This window comes from Camellia sinensis, chromosome 13 (assembly GCF_055761805.1).
Source record: "Camellia sinensis isolate YWXY chromosome 13, ASM5576180v1, whole genome shotgun sequence".
Taxonomy (NCBI): Eukaryota; Viridiplantae; Streptophyta; class Magnoliopsida; order Ericales; family Theaceae; genus Camellia; species Camellia sinensis.
This window is the reverse complement of record NC_138973.1, coordinates 18,523,082-18,538,444: the sequence shown is the minus strand read 5'-3', so window position 1 is coordinate 18,538,444 and position 15,363 is coordinate 18,523,082. Positions and strand designations below refer to the sequence as shown.

Sequence of the window (15,363 nt, the reverse complement as noted above, 5' to 3'; positions counted from 1 at the left end):
TAATTAGTGATGGCTCTAATGATGTGGCAGTAGGTCCCACCCACTGTCACATGTGTTTTGTGCCTTGTTTTTTTTTTTTTCTTTTTTTTTTTAATTGCCACCTCACTAGTGGTGGGATTAGTGATGACAAATTAGTGGTCTATAGCATTGCTCTCAATGCATGAGTTACCAAAAAAATGAAATTCGAGCTATTTCTATAATTTTTTGTAGAAGAAAAGAAAAGTATAAAGATGTACCACAATGGTGAATAAAATTTAAAAAGAAAAAAAAATGCTATGTTTGGATCTTAAATTTATGAAAAATATATATAAAGAAATTGAATCACTTATACGTATTATTTTTTATGAATAATTAAACAAAAAATAGACTTTTGACAAGTAATTACACTCTCTTTTTATATTATATTAGTAAATCAAAAAAAGAAAAGAAAAGAAAAGCTTGTTGTACTTTTATTTTACCAACTTTTCCTTTTCTTCTTGATCCACAAATTTAGAATCTAAACATAATAAAAATTGTTTGTTTTAATCAGAAAATCAAGCCGCATAATTATGAGAGAAAAAAAGAAAGGAAAAAAAAAAAATTCTCATCAGTTGACAAACCACAACCAACTCCAAAACTCTACTAACTTTAGCTTTGTCTTTGCTTCAATCTTCACCTACGCAACTCTACTTTCATACCCATCTTTCTCTCAAAATCCAAAGGTCCAAGCCGAAACTTCTCTTAATAACAAAAGAAAGAGATCAAATAAAAAAATCAAATGCTAAGTAGTGTGTGATGAAGAAAAAGATCCACCATTCTCATCCCCTTCCACACTTGAGCTTTTCTCGCTTTTACACCATCTTTCTCATATTCATCAATGCCTCTAAATTCACCAATGGAGGAGACACTCTCACCATCGACCCGTCTCTCGATATCAAAAACCCTAGACTGAAAAATGCTTACCTTGCACTACAAGCATGGAAACAAGTCATCATCTCAGATCCAAACAACAATACTGGAAATTGGATCGGATCCGATGTGTGTAATTACACCGGGGTATTCTGTTCAGAAGCACCCGATTCTCCTTCAGAACGTACCGTTGCAGGCATAGATCTCAACCAGGCCGACCTTTCTGGCCACCTCCCAGATGAATTAGGGCTACTATATGACATTGGATTGTTTCATATAAACTCTAACCGATTTTGTGGTACAATCCCTCGTAGTTTCTTGAACTTCAAGTTACTGACAGAGTTAGACCTAAGCAACAATCGCTTCTCTGGCAAGTTTCCTTGTATTGTACTCCAACTGCCCGAGCTCAAATACCTCGATATCCGGTTCAATGAATTTGAAGGTGGGCTTCCCTCAAAACTATTTGAGAAAGATCTCGATGCAATTTTCGTTAACGATAATAGATTTTCTTCTGAATTGCCTGAAAATATTGGAAGCTCGCCTGTGTCAGCATTGGTTTTAGCCAATAATAAGTTTCAAGGGTGCCTGCCGGCAAGTTTGAGCAATATGTCAGAAACCCTAAACGAGATAATTCTCCAGAACAACGAGTTTCGGTCATGTTTTCCAAGTGAGATTGGGATGTTGAAGAAAGTAACTGTGTTCGATGTAAGTTATAATTATTTTATGGGGTCGTTGCCGGAGAATGTTGGAGAGATGATGAGTTTGGAGCATTTGGATGTTTCTCACAACATGGTGTCTGGGAAGGTTTTGGAGAGGGTGTGTTCGATCCCGAGTTTGGAGAATTTTAACTATGATTACAATTTCTTCACCGATGAGTCGTCTGTGTGCTTGAATTTGCCCGGTTTTGATGATCAAAGGAATTGTTTGAAAGGACGACCAACACAAAGATCTACAATACAATGTAAGGTGTTTTTGTCTCGACCAGTTGATTGTAATGCTTTTAAATGTGCTAAAGTTGTTGTTCCTTCTCCTCCATCACCACCGCCACCGCCGCCGCCGTCACAGCCACATAATTGCACATGTCCACCGATATTTTCACCCCCACCCCCACCACCGTCATTGCCACCACAGTCACCGCCCCCACCTCTATCATCACCACCTCCACCTCCACAATTGTCACCACCACCACCACCACCACCACCACCCATTCATAGCAATTCATCTCCACCTCCACCTCCAACGCCTATTTATTCGCCACCTCCCCACCCAAATCCACCTCCACCACCACCACCATTAACCCCCTGTGTAGAACCACCTCCCCCACCATCACCCCCACCATGTCAGCAACATCTGTCTTCACCTCCACCTTCACTAACTCCCCTACCATTGCCGCCAATTATTCCAATTCCATATATATCTCCCCCACCACCAAAATTCTAATCTTTTGGGGATTCTCTTCATGATGAAAAGACAATGAATTTTAGCTACTGATTCTTCAAAGCACAAAACAAGGAAAAGAAGATTTAGAATGGAACAAAGAATTATGTGAAAATTTTGTCAAGGTTTTAAGTAACGGTATTGATATTCGCAATACAATTATATATCATCGATATTTAAAACCATTAGTTTTCTTGCAAATTATTGTTTAAGAATCGGTTAGTGTATGATGCAATTCCAAGTGTTTTTTTTTTGGTTGCCCTACAAGAGATGGAAAAGGTGTGGTCAAGAAAGTGTATCCAAGTTTGTTTTGTAGTGTTATTGGTGGTTTTGATAGTTAATAAAATAACAGACATAGAATATAGGTTCCAATTGCAGGATAGATGAGAATGTTTCCTGAAAACAAATGATGAGCAGGGCTTTGTGGGTCTTCTTTTCTATTTGAAATTTTGTTTTTTTTTCTTCTAAATTTCCATTTTTATAATCTTTTTTCTATGTTGCACATTTGCTTGTTAGCTTTTACAATATTTCATTTAGTGTGACAATGTTCACTTTCGTTTTGTTCTTTCTTTTGGTTAGTTGATATATATATATATATATATGCGAATTCTAAGGTTTGAATTAAACTCTTAACTTCTCATGCTAGGGGTTGCTAGGCGGGGGGAGTGGGGTGGCCCCTACAAGTTAATAAGTTTTCAAAAACTCATAAATTTTAAAGTTTATTATTTTATATTAATAAATTTTTAATATAATTAAAATTTACACTCCTAAGTTTATGGATGCTTGTAAGGTATTTTTTTGTTTTTATTTTATATGGTAGCATCGCTAGTTTTATTTTGATATTTTTATCCAATTGCATAAGGGGTGATAATTGATGATTGGTGTATGGGTGCCTTATAAGGACCCCCCCCCCCAAAAAAAAAATCTAATAATAAAGTCCGATAAATTTTCTCCTTGTTTTGTTCAAAGACCTTCAATAGTTAAAGAGAAATGTTAGGGATCATGAAATTTTTTTCATGAAAATGATCATGAAAAATTTGTGACCTTTAAATTACCTTAAATTTTTTGACACAATTTTTTTTAAGCATTGTTATTGAGGGTCTTTGAACAATGTCATTTTTTAAGTTTTAATAAATATTGTGAATAATTTCAAATTTTAATTACAAAAATAGGATAGGTAAATGCATTTTACATTAAAAATTTATACTAAATAATAATATTTAAATGTAAAAAAGACTTATTGTTGAGATTTTGCCTTGAACTTCTATCCTGAGCTATTTCAGATTGAATAATATTTTAATTTTTATAATTATAAAAGTGTATATTTTAATATATTTATATACAATGATTTCGCTTTGAATGAAAAAATTAAAAATTTATTATGATTTTGCACGCAGTCCCCCCTAATTATAATTTTTGGTCCATCACTGCTAATACTGACATCATACTGATATAAAAGCATTTGCCATTGGGGGATTATTCAATAGAGTAATACTATATAACTTAATAAATTTTATAATTTTTGTGTTTATTGTTGTGACATTTATCATATCATTATTTTGATGGGTCTTCACTAACTTTGAAGGATTTGGTTATCAAGTAAAAGTACTATTTTGGATGTGTGAAAAGTTAAAAAAATAATTTTTTTTTGTTTTAATCACCAAACATGATCGTTCGATATTAACTTAAAAATTGAATTAAAAAGTGTCAACAAAAAAGTTAGGGCTAAAAAATTGGAAGTGTTTAGTGATTCATAGGATAAGTTATCTTTTCATTAGATTTTATGTGTAATATGTTTGATAGCACAACAATTAGCTTTTTGCTTTTAAAAAAATGTGCCAATTATTTGACAAAATGAGGTGTATAACATGTTCATAATCGAATTGAAGCCATACATAGACACCATTTAATAATAATGCAAAACATAAATAACATTTTTCATAAGCAAACCGAATCTAAACAGGGACACGATTTAACAATGCAAAAACAAATTAGGGATGACAATGCTTTGCATGGATGCAAACACTAGTGTGCATGCATGCAAATGAAGAAGACTTCTAAACATTCTTGATATTGCAGATTTTGGTGGAGCAGTTCTCCAAGCACCCTTCCATTTTTCCCCCATCTGCAAATTTAAAAAATAAAAAAATAAAAACTGAAATATTAATACTAGATTTAGTTAGTAGACCAAAAACAAAAAACAGTGTTTATGGGCAAATTAGTGAAAGACAAATGCTAATCAGTATACGAGAATCTTGTTTTATATCGAGATTGAGTTAAAATAAGGTAATGAAAAGGGACTAGATTGGGAGTTTTAGTTCAACCAGAGAAAAATCAGTCTATTTTAATACTCTCAACTAGAGAAAAATAAGTCTATTTGAAAAAAAATAAGCGAAAACATGGTATGAAATCAATAAAAAAATGTGTTTTAAACTTGATGGGAAATATATCTTGTTATTTTTCTTTTAAGAAATACAAATAAACAAAACTTAGCCCTCATCTAGCTAAGATTTTGGGTCTAAAAACGCATAAAAAAACAAAATAAGTTATAAAGTTAATAAGATAAAATATTACTTTTTATCTATAATTATTACACTTTTTTTCTCACAAAAATAAAAAAAAATCTCAAAACAAAAACCAAATAAAATTAAAAAAGACAGGTTAAAAAAGTCTCAAACTAAAAAAATTGATTATATTAACCAAGATCAAATGACCCATTAGTGACGCACCTGTCATATCATTGTAGTGTGTTATGTTTCAATTTATAAAGAGAAAATGCATTAAAACCCCAGTTGGGGTGCTAGGGTCTGTTTTGATTGATCAAAAACTGTTGTTGTTATTGTTGTATTTATTTATTTATTTTATTTTTTTTCATTGGCAGCCCCCCCACGTGGAGGTGGGGGGTGTTGGGTTCGTTGCGTACAGGGGTCCGGAGCAGCGCCCTTTATAAAGTGTCATTAATGCATGATGCATCAATTAATAATACTAAAAAAAAGATAAAATTTGTTGGTTTGTATAAATCTTTTTCTTTTTTATTTCAAATGTATTGTTAGGTCAAGTTTGGGTAATATGAAAAAATTTAAAAAGTCAAAAAGTTATTTAAAAAGTTAAAAAGTTAACACTATTCATCAAAAGTCAACAATTACGGCTGCACAACTTTCAATCCTAATTTTTCTCTACAAACCAATTTTTATTACACATTTTTTTATAAAAAGTCAAAAAATTAATCCAAACATCCATATTTTTTCCCTCAACTTTTTAATCTAAAAAGATAAAAAGTGCACTTATTTAAGACACTCTAAACAATCCCTAAGACTCAATTATTTGCATATGAGTTAAGAGTTGCTACGTTTTTTTTTCAGGACAAGGATTAATTGAGATGAGTACAACATTATTTAATAAGACAATGTAAGGTACCCCTCAACTCTAGGGCCACCCCCGCCCAAAACTGGCAGTAAAGATGCAATTATCAGCCTCGTTTACAATTAATTGGTGGTTGGATTGGAATTTAAAAAAAAAAAAAGTATTGATATACATAATTTATATATAGAATTATGTGACAAAAATATTATAATTTATTATTTTTTTTAAAAATGATATATAAGTTTACTTTTTAGACCCAATGATGATGCGTAAGGGATATGACTGATTGATAATTAAGAAAAATATGAGAGAGAGTATTGTTTTACATATTTTAATTGATTGTCACATTATTATACTTGAAAAGTATATCTAATTTTAAACTTGACAAGCAATGCTCTAAAATAAATTGTTCATTTAAATGATATTTATACAAAAATGTGCATAAATTTGGTGGTAATTTTTGTATAAATAGCATTTTCCATCATAAAATCTCTAATTAATTAGAAACAACTACCATTTTTAAAAAAAAAAAAACATTTTCCTTGCCAAACAACTGCCATCATAAATTTTCCTCGAAACACCTATAAAAAAATTTAAATCTTAGCCAAATATCTAGAGATATGATTAAACCCCCAAAACCCAAGAATTTAATTAATATGCCGATAAAAAGAAGAATTTAATTAATATCATAAATAAAATTTTCAATGAAACTTAATTAGTTGAAATCACATTTTATTAGTTGAAGGGCATATTGAGCAATGAACGAATAACTCTACAAAATAAATAGTTTAAATTACCGAAATGGATCAGTAATAAATCTCATGACCCGAACAACATTCTAGACAAGACTCTTTAAATATTACAACCTTTGTTTGGGATGTGGGTTAGCTTTTTGGCTTTTTAATTATTTTAGCTTGGGGCTACAAAAATCTCGTTTGGGATAGACTTTTTGATTTTTTTGACTTTTTTTAAAAAAAATAAAATAATTATCGTTTAAATGTGATATTTTATTTTATTAATTTTTTAACTTATTTTATCATTTTATAACTATTTTAACCCAAAATTAACATACCAAACATAGCCTTAATACCTTTCTCCACTATATATATATATATATATATATATATATTACTTTGGAGTAGATAATGATAATCCAGTGGGAGTCTTGAAATTGGAGGCTCTCAACTTTAACGTAAAGTTACAAAAGTAGATAGTTCCATTTAATGACGCCAGAAGTCCATGATTTGTCGGGATAAGTTTTCTTTTATATCTCATCTTTTCATATCCCTCTCCGTACCTTTCTTAGTCCTAATTCAAACTCTTACCGATGAATTGAACTGACTATCCCCTAAATCTCACAATAAAAATTATTTATACAAAAAATTAATTTTATCAAATAATTATAAATATATATATAAATCGCATTTTATTTTATAGAATAAATAGTTTAAGTTTATAATTATATTTATTATTTATTTTATAAAATAAAATGTGATTGTTCATGTGGTCATAGTTATTTGATAATTTTTTTGCATAAATGACATTTATTACAAAGTTTACGAGATGAAAGTTCGAATTATCAGTGTGGATTTGACTTAAGAGCTACAAGAGATGTATAAAAAGATATGGGGAGATGAAGATATAAGGAGGAGTTTATCCTAATTTGTCTCTGATTACTGTCATTAATAAAAATCTTCTACATCTACATATATTCTCTATTTGATTCTCTAACTAATTTCAGTGTTTGTAAACTTATTCGTAACTAATAGATGTAAATGATAACATCTATTAATTAATTAAATATATGAAATAGTAATCGAAGCATGATAAAAATAAATAAAATCAATGGGCACAGTACCTTAGTAGAGTGGAATTTTAGGCATCGTTTCGCATGCAACCCTTTTAATTTAAAAGTCAAAAAGTTATTTAAAAAATAAAAAAACTTATAACTTATATAAAAAAAAATCAAAGATTCTTTTTTCTCTTTATTTTTTGCACATCTTTTTGTAAAAAATCAAAAGTCATTCTAAACATACTAATTTTTTTACCTTATATTTTAATTAAAAAATTACTAAAATAGGCTATTACCAATCGAGACCTTAATATGCAAATAGTCAAAACTAAAAAGAGGCTAATATCTAATACGTGGGTCCTATTAAAATTGTATTTAGAGCTTGTTGGGAGTGTTATATAAGCATATTTTTTATCTTTTTATTTTTTTATATATTTTTTTTATAAAAAGTCAAAAAATATATTTATTTAGATCATTTCAAACAACTCCTTAATTGAGACAAAATGACATGAATTAAGAGCTTTATCTAAAAAGTTAAATTAATATTACGTAATTTTATAAATTTAGTCTCCACTAACATACACCGCCACATTAGTGAAAAAAATAAATTTATCTCACATTATTAACCTAATATTACTATACATGCAATCCCGTCACACTCAAAATTCAACATAACTAGACAATCATAGTTATACAGGGTCATTTAGGAAGATCATAAAATAAAAAAAGTTAATTTTTTTTTAATTTATTTTGAGTCTCATCATTTCTTATATAAAAAAATTAAAAATATCAAAAAAAAAAAAAATTTAACAATCTTACCAAAACAGCCATAGCAATTATAGTAATGATTTCAAGTATTCACACATTATGTTGACATGATGCTCTCGTATCAATAACAACAACAATTGAAATATGAAAAATAATTTAGAACTCTAATTATAGAGCTCTACAAGAATTCTAAATCTGTGGGTCTCACTTATGATATAATGTATATATTTATATCTTATTTTTATATTTTTTAATGTACCCGGTCAAATAAAAACTTTAAATTTAGCGCTCCGAATCATTTTTTTTCAAACATGACACAACATTATTTTTCAATTCTGATTGATTGGGTGATAGACAATGCGAGCCCTTTTTGTCAATTTTTGCACAATCACATTGACTAAAACGTCACTTGCACATATTATAATAAATATTTCAAATTTATTAAATAATTTTTCACATATTTCAAACTTTTTTACACTTCCTTCCCTTTATTAATACATTTTTATATGTTGTATATTTTTTTTTCCATCAATAATTTTGTTTTGGCTGATAAAAAAAATATATTTTATAAGAAAAATTACAATTCAGATTATTTTTAATAAAATAATTATAGAATCATTGAAAATTTTATCTTTAATTATTAATGTTAATAAAATTTTACTCATCTGTAATCATTTTTATAGAAATACACTAACATGTAATTTTTTCTATTTTATATCTATATAATAAGTCAATACATAAATATAAGAGAGAGAGAGAGAGAGAGAGAGAGAGAGAGAGCATGCATGCATGGAGGAATGAGATTATACCAGAGCTAAATCTGATGCATTGATCCATTGAGCAACCAAGCTGACAATAGTACTGATAACCAGTTTTATCAGAAGATGCAGAGACAGAGAGAGGTAGAGAAATGCAACTCCCCAAGCACTTCAAATAGCAAGGCAGCCTCTCTGAATTGGCCATCCCACTTTGAAGAATGCACTCATTGTAACACCCTCCCCAACATCCATATGCCTCTCTAACTCCCAGTGCTTTGGCCTGTTGTGCCATCACACTAATCAACCCTACAAGTACAATCACTCCCCAAACCTTCCCACTAATAATTTTCTTGCTCCTCTCCATGGCACTACTACTACTGTTTTTTTTGTTTTTTTTCAGTGAATGTGGATGGTTGCAAATGTTGTATCAAAGGTCAAAATTTATAATGGGCTTCGAAGGACCTAAATTTGAGGCTCATTAATGGAGGTGGGGGGTTATAATGAATGAGATTAGGAGTATGGTTAAGAAACATTAATTACTCCTTTTGTTTTTATTTAAGCTACCACTCCTCCAAATAAAAATGGGTTTAGCAAATTAAATAGTATAGATTTCAACGAGTGACCCAAAAAAAAAAAAACCCATTCTCCTTAGATTTAAGTTACATTAGGTACCAGCGAATACGGGTGCAATTTGAACGGACTCAACCAGGTTAACCTGAACTTAACCCGATTTTTTTTAGAATTTGGATAAGATATTTTCAAATTCGATACGGCTTGGACAAAAATTTAGAAGCCCGAATTAAATTTGGGCGGGTTTGGACAAAAATGTCAAACAACTCGAGTAACTCAAATCCTGAATTATACATATATAAATATATTAAAATATCAAATACACATATAAATTATTAGTCATTACATGATATTAAAGTAATTTAAACTATTAAATCATATTGAATATATATTAAATATACAAATAACATAAAATCTTACCTTTTTTTTTTTATTCACTCATAAATGCTAAAAACTACTAAAGCGACATCTCTCTTACATTATATAAATTATTTGTTTTGATGTTATTAATGATTTTCTATAATAAAAAATATATAAATAGAGTCAAATTTTAATAACTTAATAATGTAGCTGCGAAAAAAAATTCATTTACAATTCAAGCAACTCGGGTTTAACTTGGGTCCGGCTTGGGCAGGCAATCTCAGATTATAATTCGGGTCTGAGCAGGTCTCAACATAACTTAAGCTGAGCTTGGATAATCTCCCAATCCACCTGAATCCGCCCGAGTTGCACCTTTACCATCTAATGATAAAAAAATAAAAATAAAAAGACGACTTTCAGTCATTTCTCATTTTTAAAAGAAAAAAAATGTGATTTAAGTTAAATTACAAAGGTGAAAATTTAATTTACTATCAATATAATTATGTTATGCTTGTGAAATTTATTATATATGTCACGCCCCAAAATTCGGACAATTAAATATTAAATTGGGACTAAACCCCAATAACATTTTATCATCTAAATCTTAGGGGTGAAACAAAAACTAAAGACCAACCAAAACATCCACCATAATTCCATAACTAACTAATACCTCAACATTAAAGTAACAATACATAGTCAAAATAACTTAAATAATGTACGGTTACAAACCATTCTAAATTATTCCAATACTAAAGTCATAAAGAGAATAATAAATACATAAACTAATATCAATCCTCAGCTCAATAAAACAAAAGAAGTCCAAACGACAGGTCCAACACTATCGTAAATCCACATCACCACCGTAGCCCCAACTAATCCTGCAAAGGAAGCTCAGTTGCGCTCAAATAGAACGCACCCGAGTTGCCAAGAGACAAAACGGGTTAGTATACAGGTATACTGGTATGAGTACAATATTTAACACCCACGTGTCCACCAGACACAGACAAAAATACATTTAATTCTTATCACGGGACAAGACAAGTAGTTCCAACCGCACCGAGACGAATGGGTAGTTTCCCGAGATACGGTGGCATTTAGTTTCTTGTCCGTATACAACGAAATATAAATTTATTATAAAATAGAAATAAAAATATAGTGGGTCAGCCCTGCATAAAAAGTTAGTAAGACCCACCATCCTGCAAAACAAATAACGTTAGTATAATTTAATCATAAGTAACTTGTTGAAAAAAATATAAAATTACACCGTTTCATACTTAAATAATTCGAATTGATCAAAACTCAAAGAACGAAAGTTGTACAGAATCAAATTTCTTAAAAGACAACGTGAACGAATTTAACAGAAACTGAACAGGTTAAGAGAAAAACTTGATATAAAAATCTAGACAGAATTCAATCGAAAAATCTAAAGCTGAAAACGAATAAAAAACTGCCCCAAGATGATTTTTTTCAAAAAAGTTCAAAACACAAAAAGTGTGCAGAAACCAATAAAAATGAGCTCGTTTTGTGGGTTAAAACAACCTATAAAATCTGCATTACCAAAATGAATCAAACCGACAATAACCAAGGTCATCCGATTATAAGTTCTAATCGATCTTTTTAATAAAAAGGTACAACACAAAAGTTGACCAAACTCACGTATACATGCCTCTACTCAAATTTCATAATTTGTCAGGATCGTTTACTATTTTTTTTTTATCATGTACATAACAGTACCATACACACTATACTAATAAATTCATAATTAAATTCTTTGTTCCTTAACTCCATCACTCCGGCCCTTCCCTTCCGACCTACACATATATCTCACGTGCCTCCCGTATACCTAACACCGCTCCGAAGCCAAACTTGAACGGGGATATCGTCCTGAGTTTGACTCACACTCCCCGGATGGTTAGCATATACGTACGCGAGCAAATCAAAGCACTCGTCTACTTATGAGAACGAGGTAACAATATATATATACACAACATCTCACACATGAGCATAAACATAACAATGCCGAGCCTAAGGCATTCAAATAAATCTCATAATCCTCACTTTTTGTTATACACTTTTTCTCACAACACTCAAATACAACAACAATTCATGGAGTCATGGTGGAGTATAAGGAATTTATCTATGGGTTCTTAATTAATTTTAATTTCATATAACCATGAGTGTAATTACAACCATAAAATAAATCCATATAAAAATCTTAAACATGGCATACACAACTAATCAAAATAAGTAAAATCAATCCATCGTCTACATGCAAATACAAAATCAATCTAACATCTAATAAAAATAAATAAATAAAAATAACGAATCAATCCATCCTCTACCAATATCTGTGGATTCTAAGTTTATTTTAATTTTATATAATCATGAGTGTGATTACAATCATAAAATCAATCCATATAAAAATCCTAAACCTTGCATATACCACAAATCAAAATAATTAAAATCAATCAATCATCTAAAAACCCTAAACCTTACATAAATAACTAATCAAAATAATTAAAATCAATCAATCATCTATAAACCCTAAACCTTACCTACACAACTAAACAAAATAATTCAAATTAATCAATCATCTAAAAAACCTAAATTTTACCTACACAACTAATCAAAGTAATTAAAATCAATCAATTATCTAAGAACCCTAAGCTTTACACACACCACTAGTCAAAATAATTAAAATCAATCTATCATCTTTATGTGAATACAAAATCAAACTAATATCAAATAAATAAGTAAAAACAAAGAATTAAATATAAATCAAGGAAAGAGAGTTTTGTACTCACAATATTATTTTGAAGATCAATAAAATATTTGGAGAACTAAAGGAGCCACTAAAACAAAACCCTAATCCTTTCCTTTTCTTCCCTCTCCTCTTTTTTTCTTTGTTGCCGCCCTTTTCTTTGTCCTCTTTGATTTCTCTCTCTCTCTCTCTCACAACTTGGTCTCTCTCTTTTCCTTTTGATTTCCTAAACCTAGTTGAATACTTCTATGTTATTATATATATAATAACCTAAGAGCTAGTATGACCTAATAATGTTATACTATAAACCTAAATCTCAATATATAATAGCTTAATAAACTATAATATGCAGTAAATTTAATAATCACAACATTAAACGCCTTAAATATCACATTAAACCTTATGTCACCACCCAATTAATAATTATATCATTAAATCCATTAAATATCACATTAAATCTCATGTAACCACCCAATTAATAAAGTCAAAAATAAAATAAGATAATAATAACCAAAATAATAATAAATAATGACTAAAAAAAATTAGGGTCGCTACAATATATATTTTAAATTTTGAAGGAGGTTAATGTAATTTACATATATATATATATATATATACATGTGTATATTTGTTTGTTTGTTTTCCTGATAGATGTGAATCCATGTGGGTGTGAGTAGAAGATAGTTTTAGAAATGAATAGTTAATTAATTAAATGTAAAAGAGTTGGATTTTGAAGAATGAGTTGTGCTACGTAGCTCGAAAAAGAGTTTCCCTGAATCCCCCGAATTTAAAACGACGTCATTTCGTTGTTTTGATTTTTTTTTTTTCAATCAGAAAAGAAGAAGAAGAAGAAAGAGTAGCAGATAAGAAGAAGAAAGAGGCGGAGGCGACGACGACGGCGGGCGGAGGTAGAGGCAAAGGCGGAAGCGGGGCTGCGACGAGTTGCGATGATCGGCCGGGCGATCTGCGATCGATCGGCGGAAGCAAAGGGGCCCTCTCTCTCTCTCTCTCTCCATTCCCTCTTTCTCTCTTTCTCTTTCTCTTCTATCTGTTTCGGGCTGTTCGGAGGGGCAAAATCGGGAAAAAAATCATTTTCCTTGAAAAATGGAGAACAAAAAAGATGGAAAGAGTATTTAATTTTATAAGGTCACATTACTCATTTAGGTCTCTCTCTCTCTCTCAAAATGTGTTTAAAGGAAAAACCCAAAATACCCTTGTAAAAATTGAGTGCTTCAATATTTTAGGGTGGAATATGAACAACATCCAAATTGTTTATTGCAAAATAAAGCATTCCTAACAACACATATAGGTGTAGTAAGGGTGTGTTTGGTAACGTTTACGTTTTTAGTTTATATTTACAAAAATTTTATAAATTGGTTTTTGTTTATTTTTTGTTTATTTTTAGAAAAACGTAAACTACAAACGCGTTTGGTAATTGACAAAATGTTTAAAAAAATTTAAAAATATAAAAAAGAGTGAGAAATGGCAAGTGGCAAGTGGCAGCGGAAGACGGTGGTGGAAAGTGGTGACGGTGGGTGGTGGGTAGCTAGTGGTGGTGGATGGTGGCGGGTGGGTAGTGGTGGTGGGTGGGTGGGTGGGTGACGGTGACGGTGGCGAGTGGGGTGGTGCGCGGGTGGTGGGTGGTGGTGACAGGTAGGTGGCGGATGGCGGGTGGTGGTAGGTGGTGGGTAGGTGGCGGGTGGTAGGTGGTGGGTGGGTGAGTGACGGTGGCGGAAAGTAGCGAGTGGGTGGTGGTGGTGGTGGTGGTTGTGGCGGGTGGGTGACAGATGGCGGGTGGTAGTGGGTGGTGGCGGGCGGGTGGTGGGTGGTGATGGTGAGTGGGTGGGTGACGGATGGCGGGTGGTAGTAGGTGGTGGCGGGCGGGTGGTGGGTGGTGATGGTGGGTGAGTGGGTGACGGATGGCGGGTAGTGGTAGGTGGTGGGTAGGTGACGGGTGGTGGGTGACGGGTGGTGGTGGCGGGTGGGTGGGTGACAGTAGCGGGTGGTAGCGAGTGGGTGGTGATGGTGGTGGTGGTGGTAGTGGTGGTGGTGGTGGTGGTGGTAGTGGCGGGTAGGTGACGGATGGCGGGTGGTAGTGGGTGGTGGCGGCCAGGTGGTGGGTGGTGATGGTGGGTGAGTGGGTGACGGTGGCGGGTGATGGGTGGTAGCGAGTGGGTGGTGGCGGTGGTGGTGGCAGCGGTGGGTGGTAGTAGCAGGTGGGTGCGCGGATGGCGGGTGGTGGCAGGTAGGTGGCGGGTGGTGGTGGTGGTGGGTGGGTGGGTGGGTGGGTGGTGGTGGCAGGTGGGTGGTGGTGGTGGTGGTGGTGGTGGTGGTGGTGGCGGGTGGTGGTGGCAGGTGGGTGGCGGGTGGTGGTGGTGTGGTGGGTGGGTGGGTGACGGTGGCGGGTGGTAGATGGTAGCAAGTGGGTGGTGGTGGTGGTGGGTGGTGGTAGCAGGCGGGTGGCGAGTGGGTGGTGGTGGTGGTGGATGGTGGTGGCGAGTGGGTGTTAGGTGGGCGGTGGTGGTGGGTGGCTGGTGGTGGCAGGTGGGTGGTGAGTGGTGGTGGCAAGTAAGTGCCGGGTGGTGGTGGCGGGCGGCGAATGGTAATGGCAGGTGGTGGATGGTGGCAGGTGGATGACAGGTGGGTGGTGGTGGGTGGTGGTGGTG

At 33.0% G+C, this 15,363-nt stretch overlaps 2 protein-coding genes across 2 annotated transcripts; one reads left to right on the top strand and one right to left on the bottom strand.

Annotated features, from left to right (window-relative positions):
- Positions 1-444: 444 nt before the first annotated feature.
- LOC114299913 (leucine-rich repeat extensin-like protein 7) lies at positions 445-2,687 on the top strand. The gene has a single exon (XM_028244738.2). It carries the CDS (start codon positions 775-777, stop codon positions 2,326-2,328), a length of 1,554 nt encoding a protein of 517 aa, XP_028100539.2. The 5' UTR covers positions 445-774; the 3' UTR covers positions 2,329-2,687.
- Positions 2,688-4,167: 1,480 nt separating this feature from the next.
- Positions 4,168-9,421, bottom strand: LOC145806445 (protein TAP1-like). The gene is made up of 2 exons (XM_082903461.1): positions 9,058-9,421; positions 4,168-4,450 (listed from the first exon to the last, which is right to left on the bottom strand). The coding sequence occupies exons 1-2, from the start codon at positions 9,368-9,370 to the stop codon at positions 4,383-4,385; spliced, it is 381 nt and encodes a 126-aa protein (XP_082759587.1). The 5' UTR covers positions 9,371-9,421; the 3' UTR covers positions 4,168-4,382.
- Positions 9,422-15,363: the final 5,942 nt, after the last annotated feature.

What these genes read in the sequence shown, in the direction of transcription:
- LOC114299913 (XM_028244738.2), top strand. Translation starts at nt 775, where the DNA reads ATGAAGAAAAAGATCCACCATTCTCATCCCCTTCCACACTTGAGCTTT.
- LOC145806445 (XM_082903461.1), bottom strand. Translation starts at nt 9,370, where the DNA reads ATGGAGAGGAGCAAGAAAATTATTAGTGGGAAGGTTTGGGGAGTGATT. An exon ending in ATGCATCAGATTTAGCTCTG is followed by an intron (nt 4,451 to 9,057) that starts GTATAATCTCAT and finishes TTAAATTTGCAG; the next exon opens with ATGGGGGAAAAATGGAAGGG.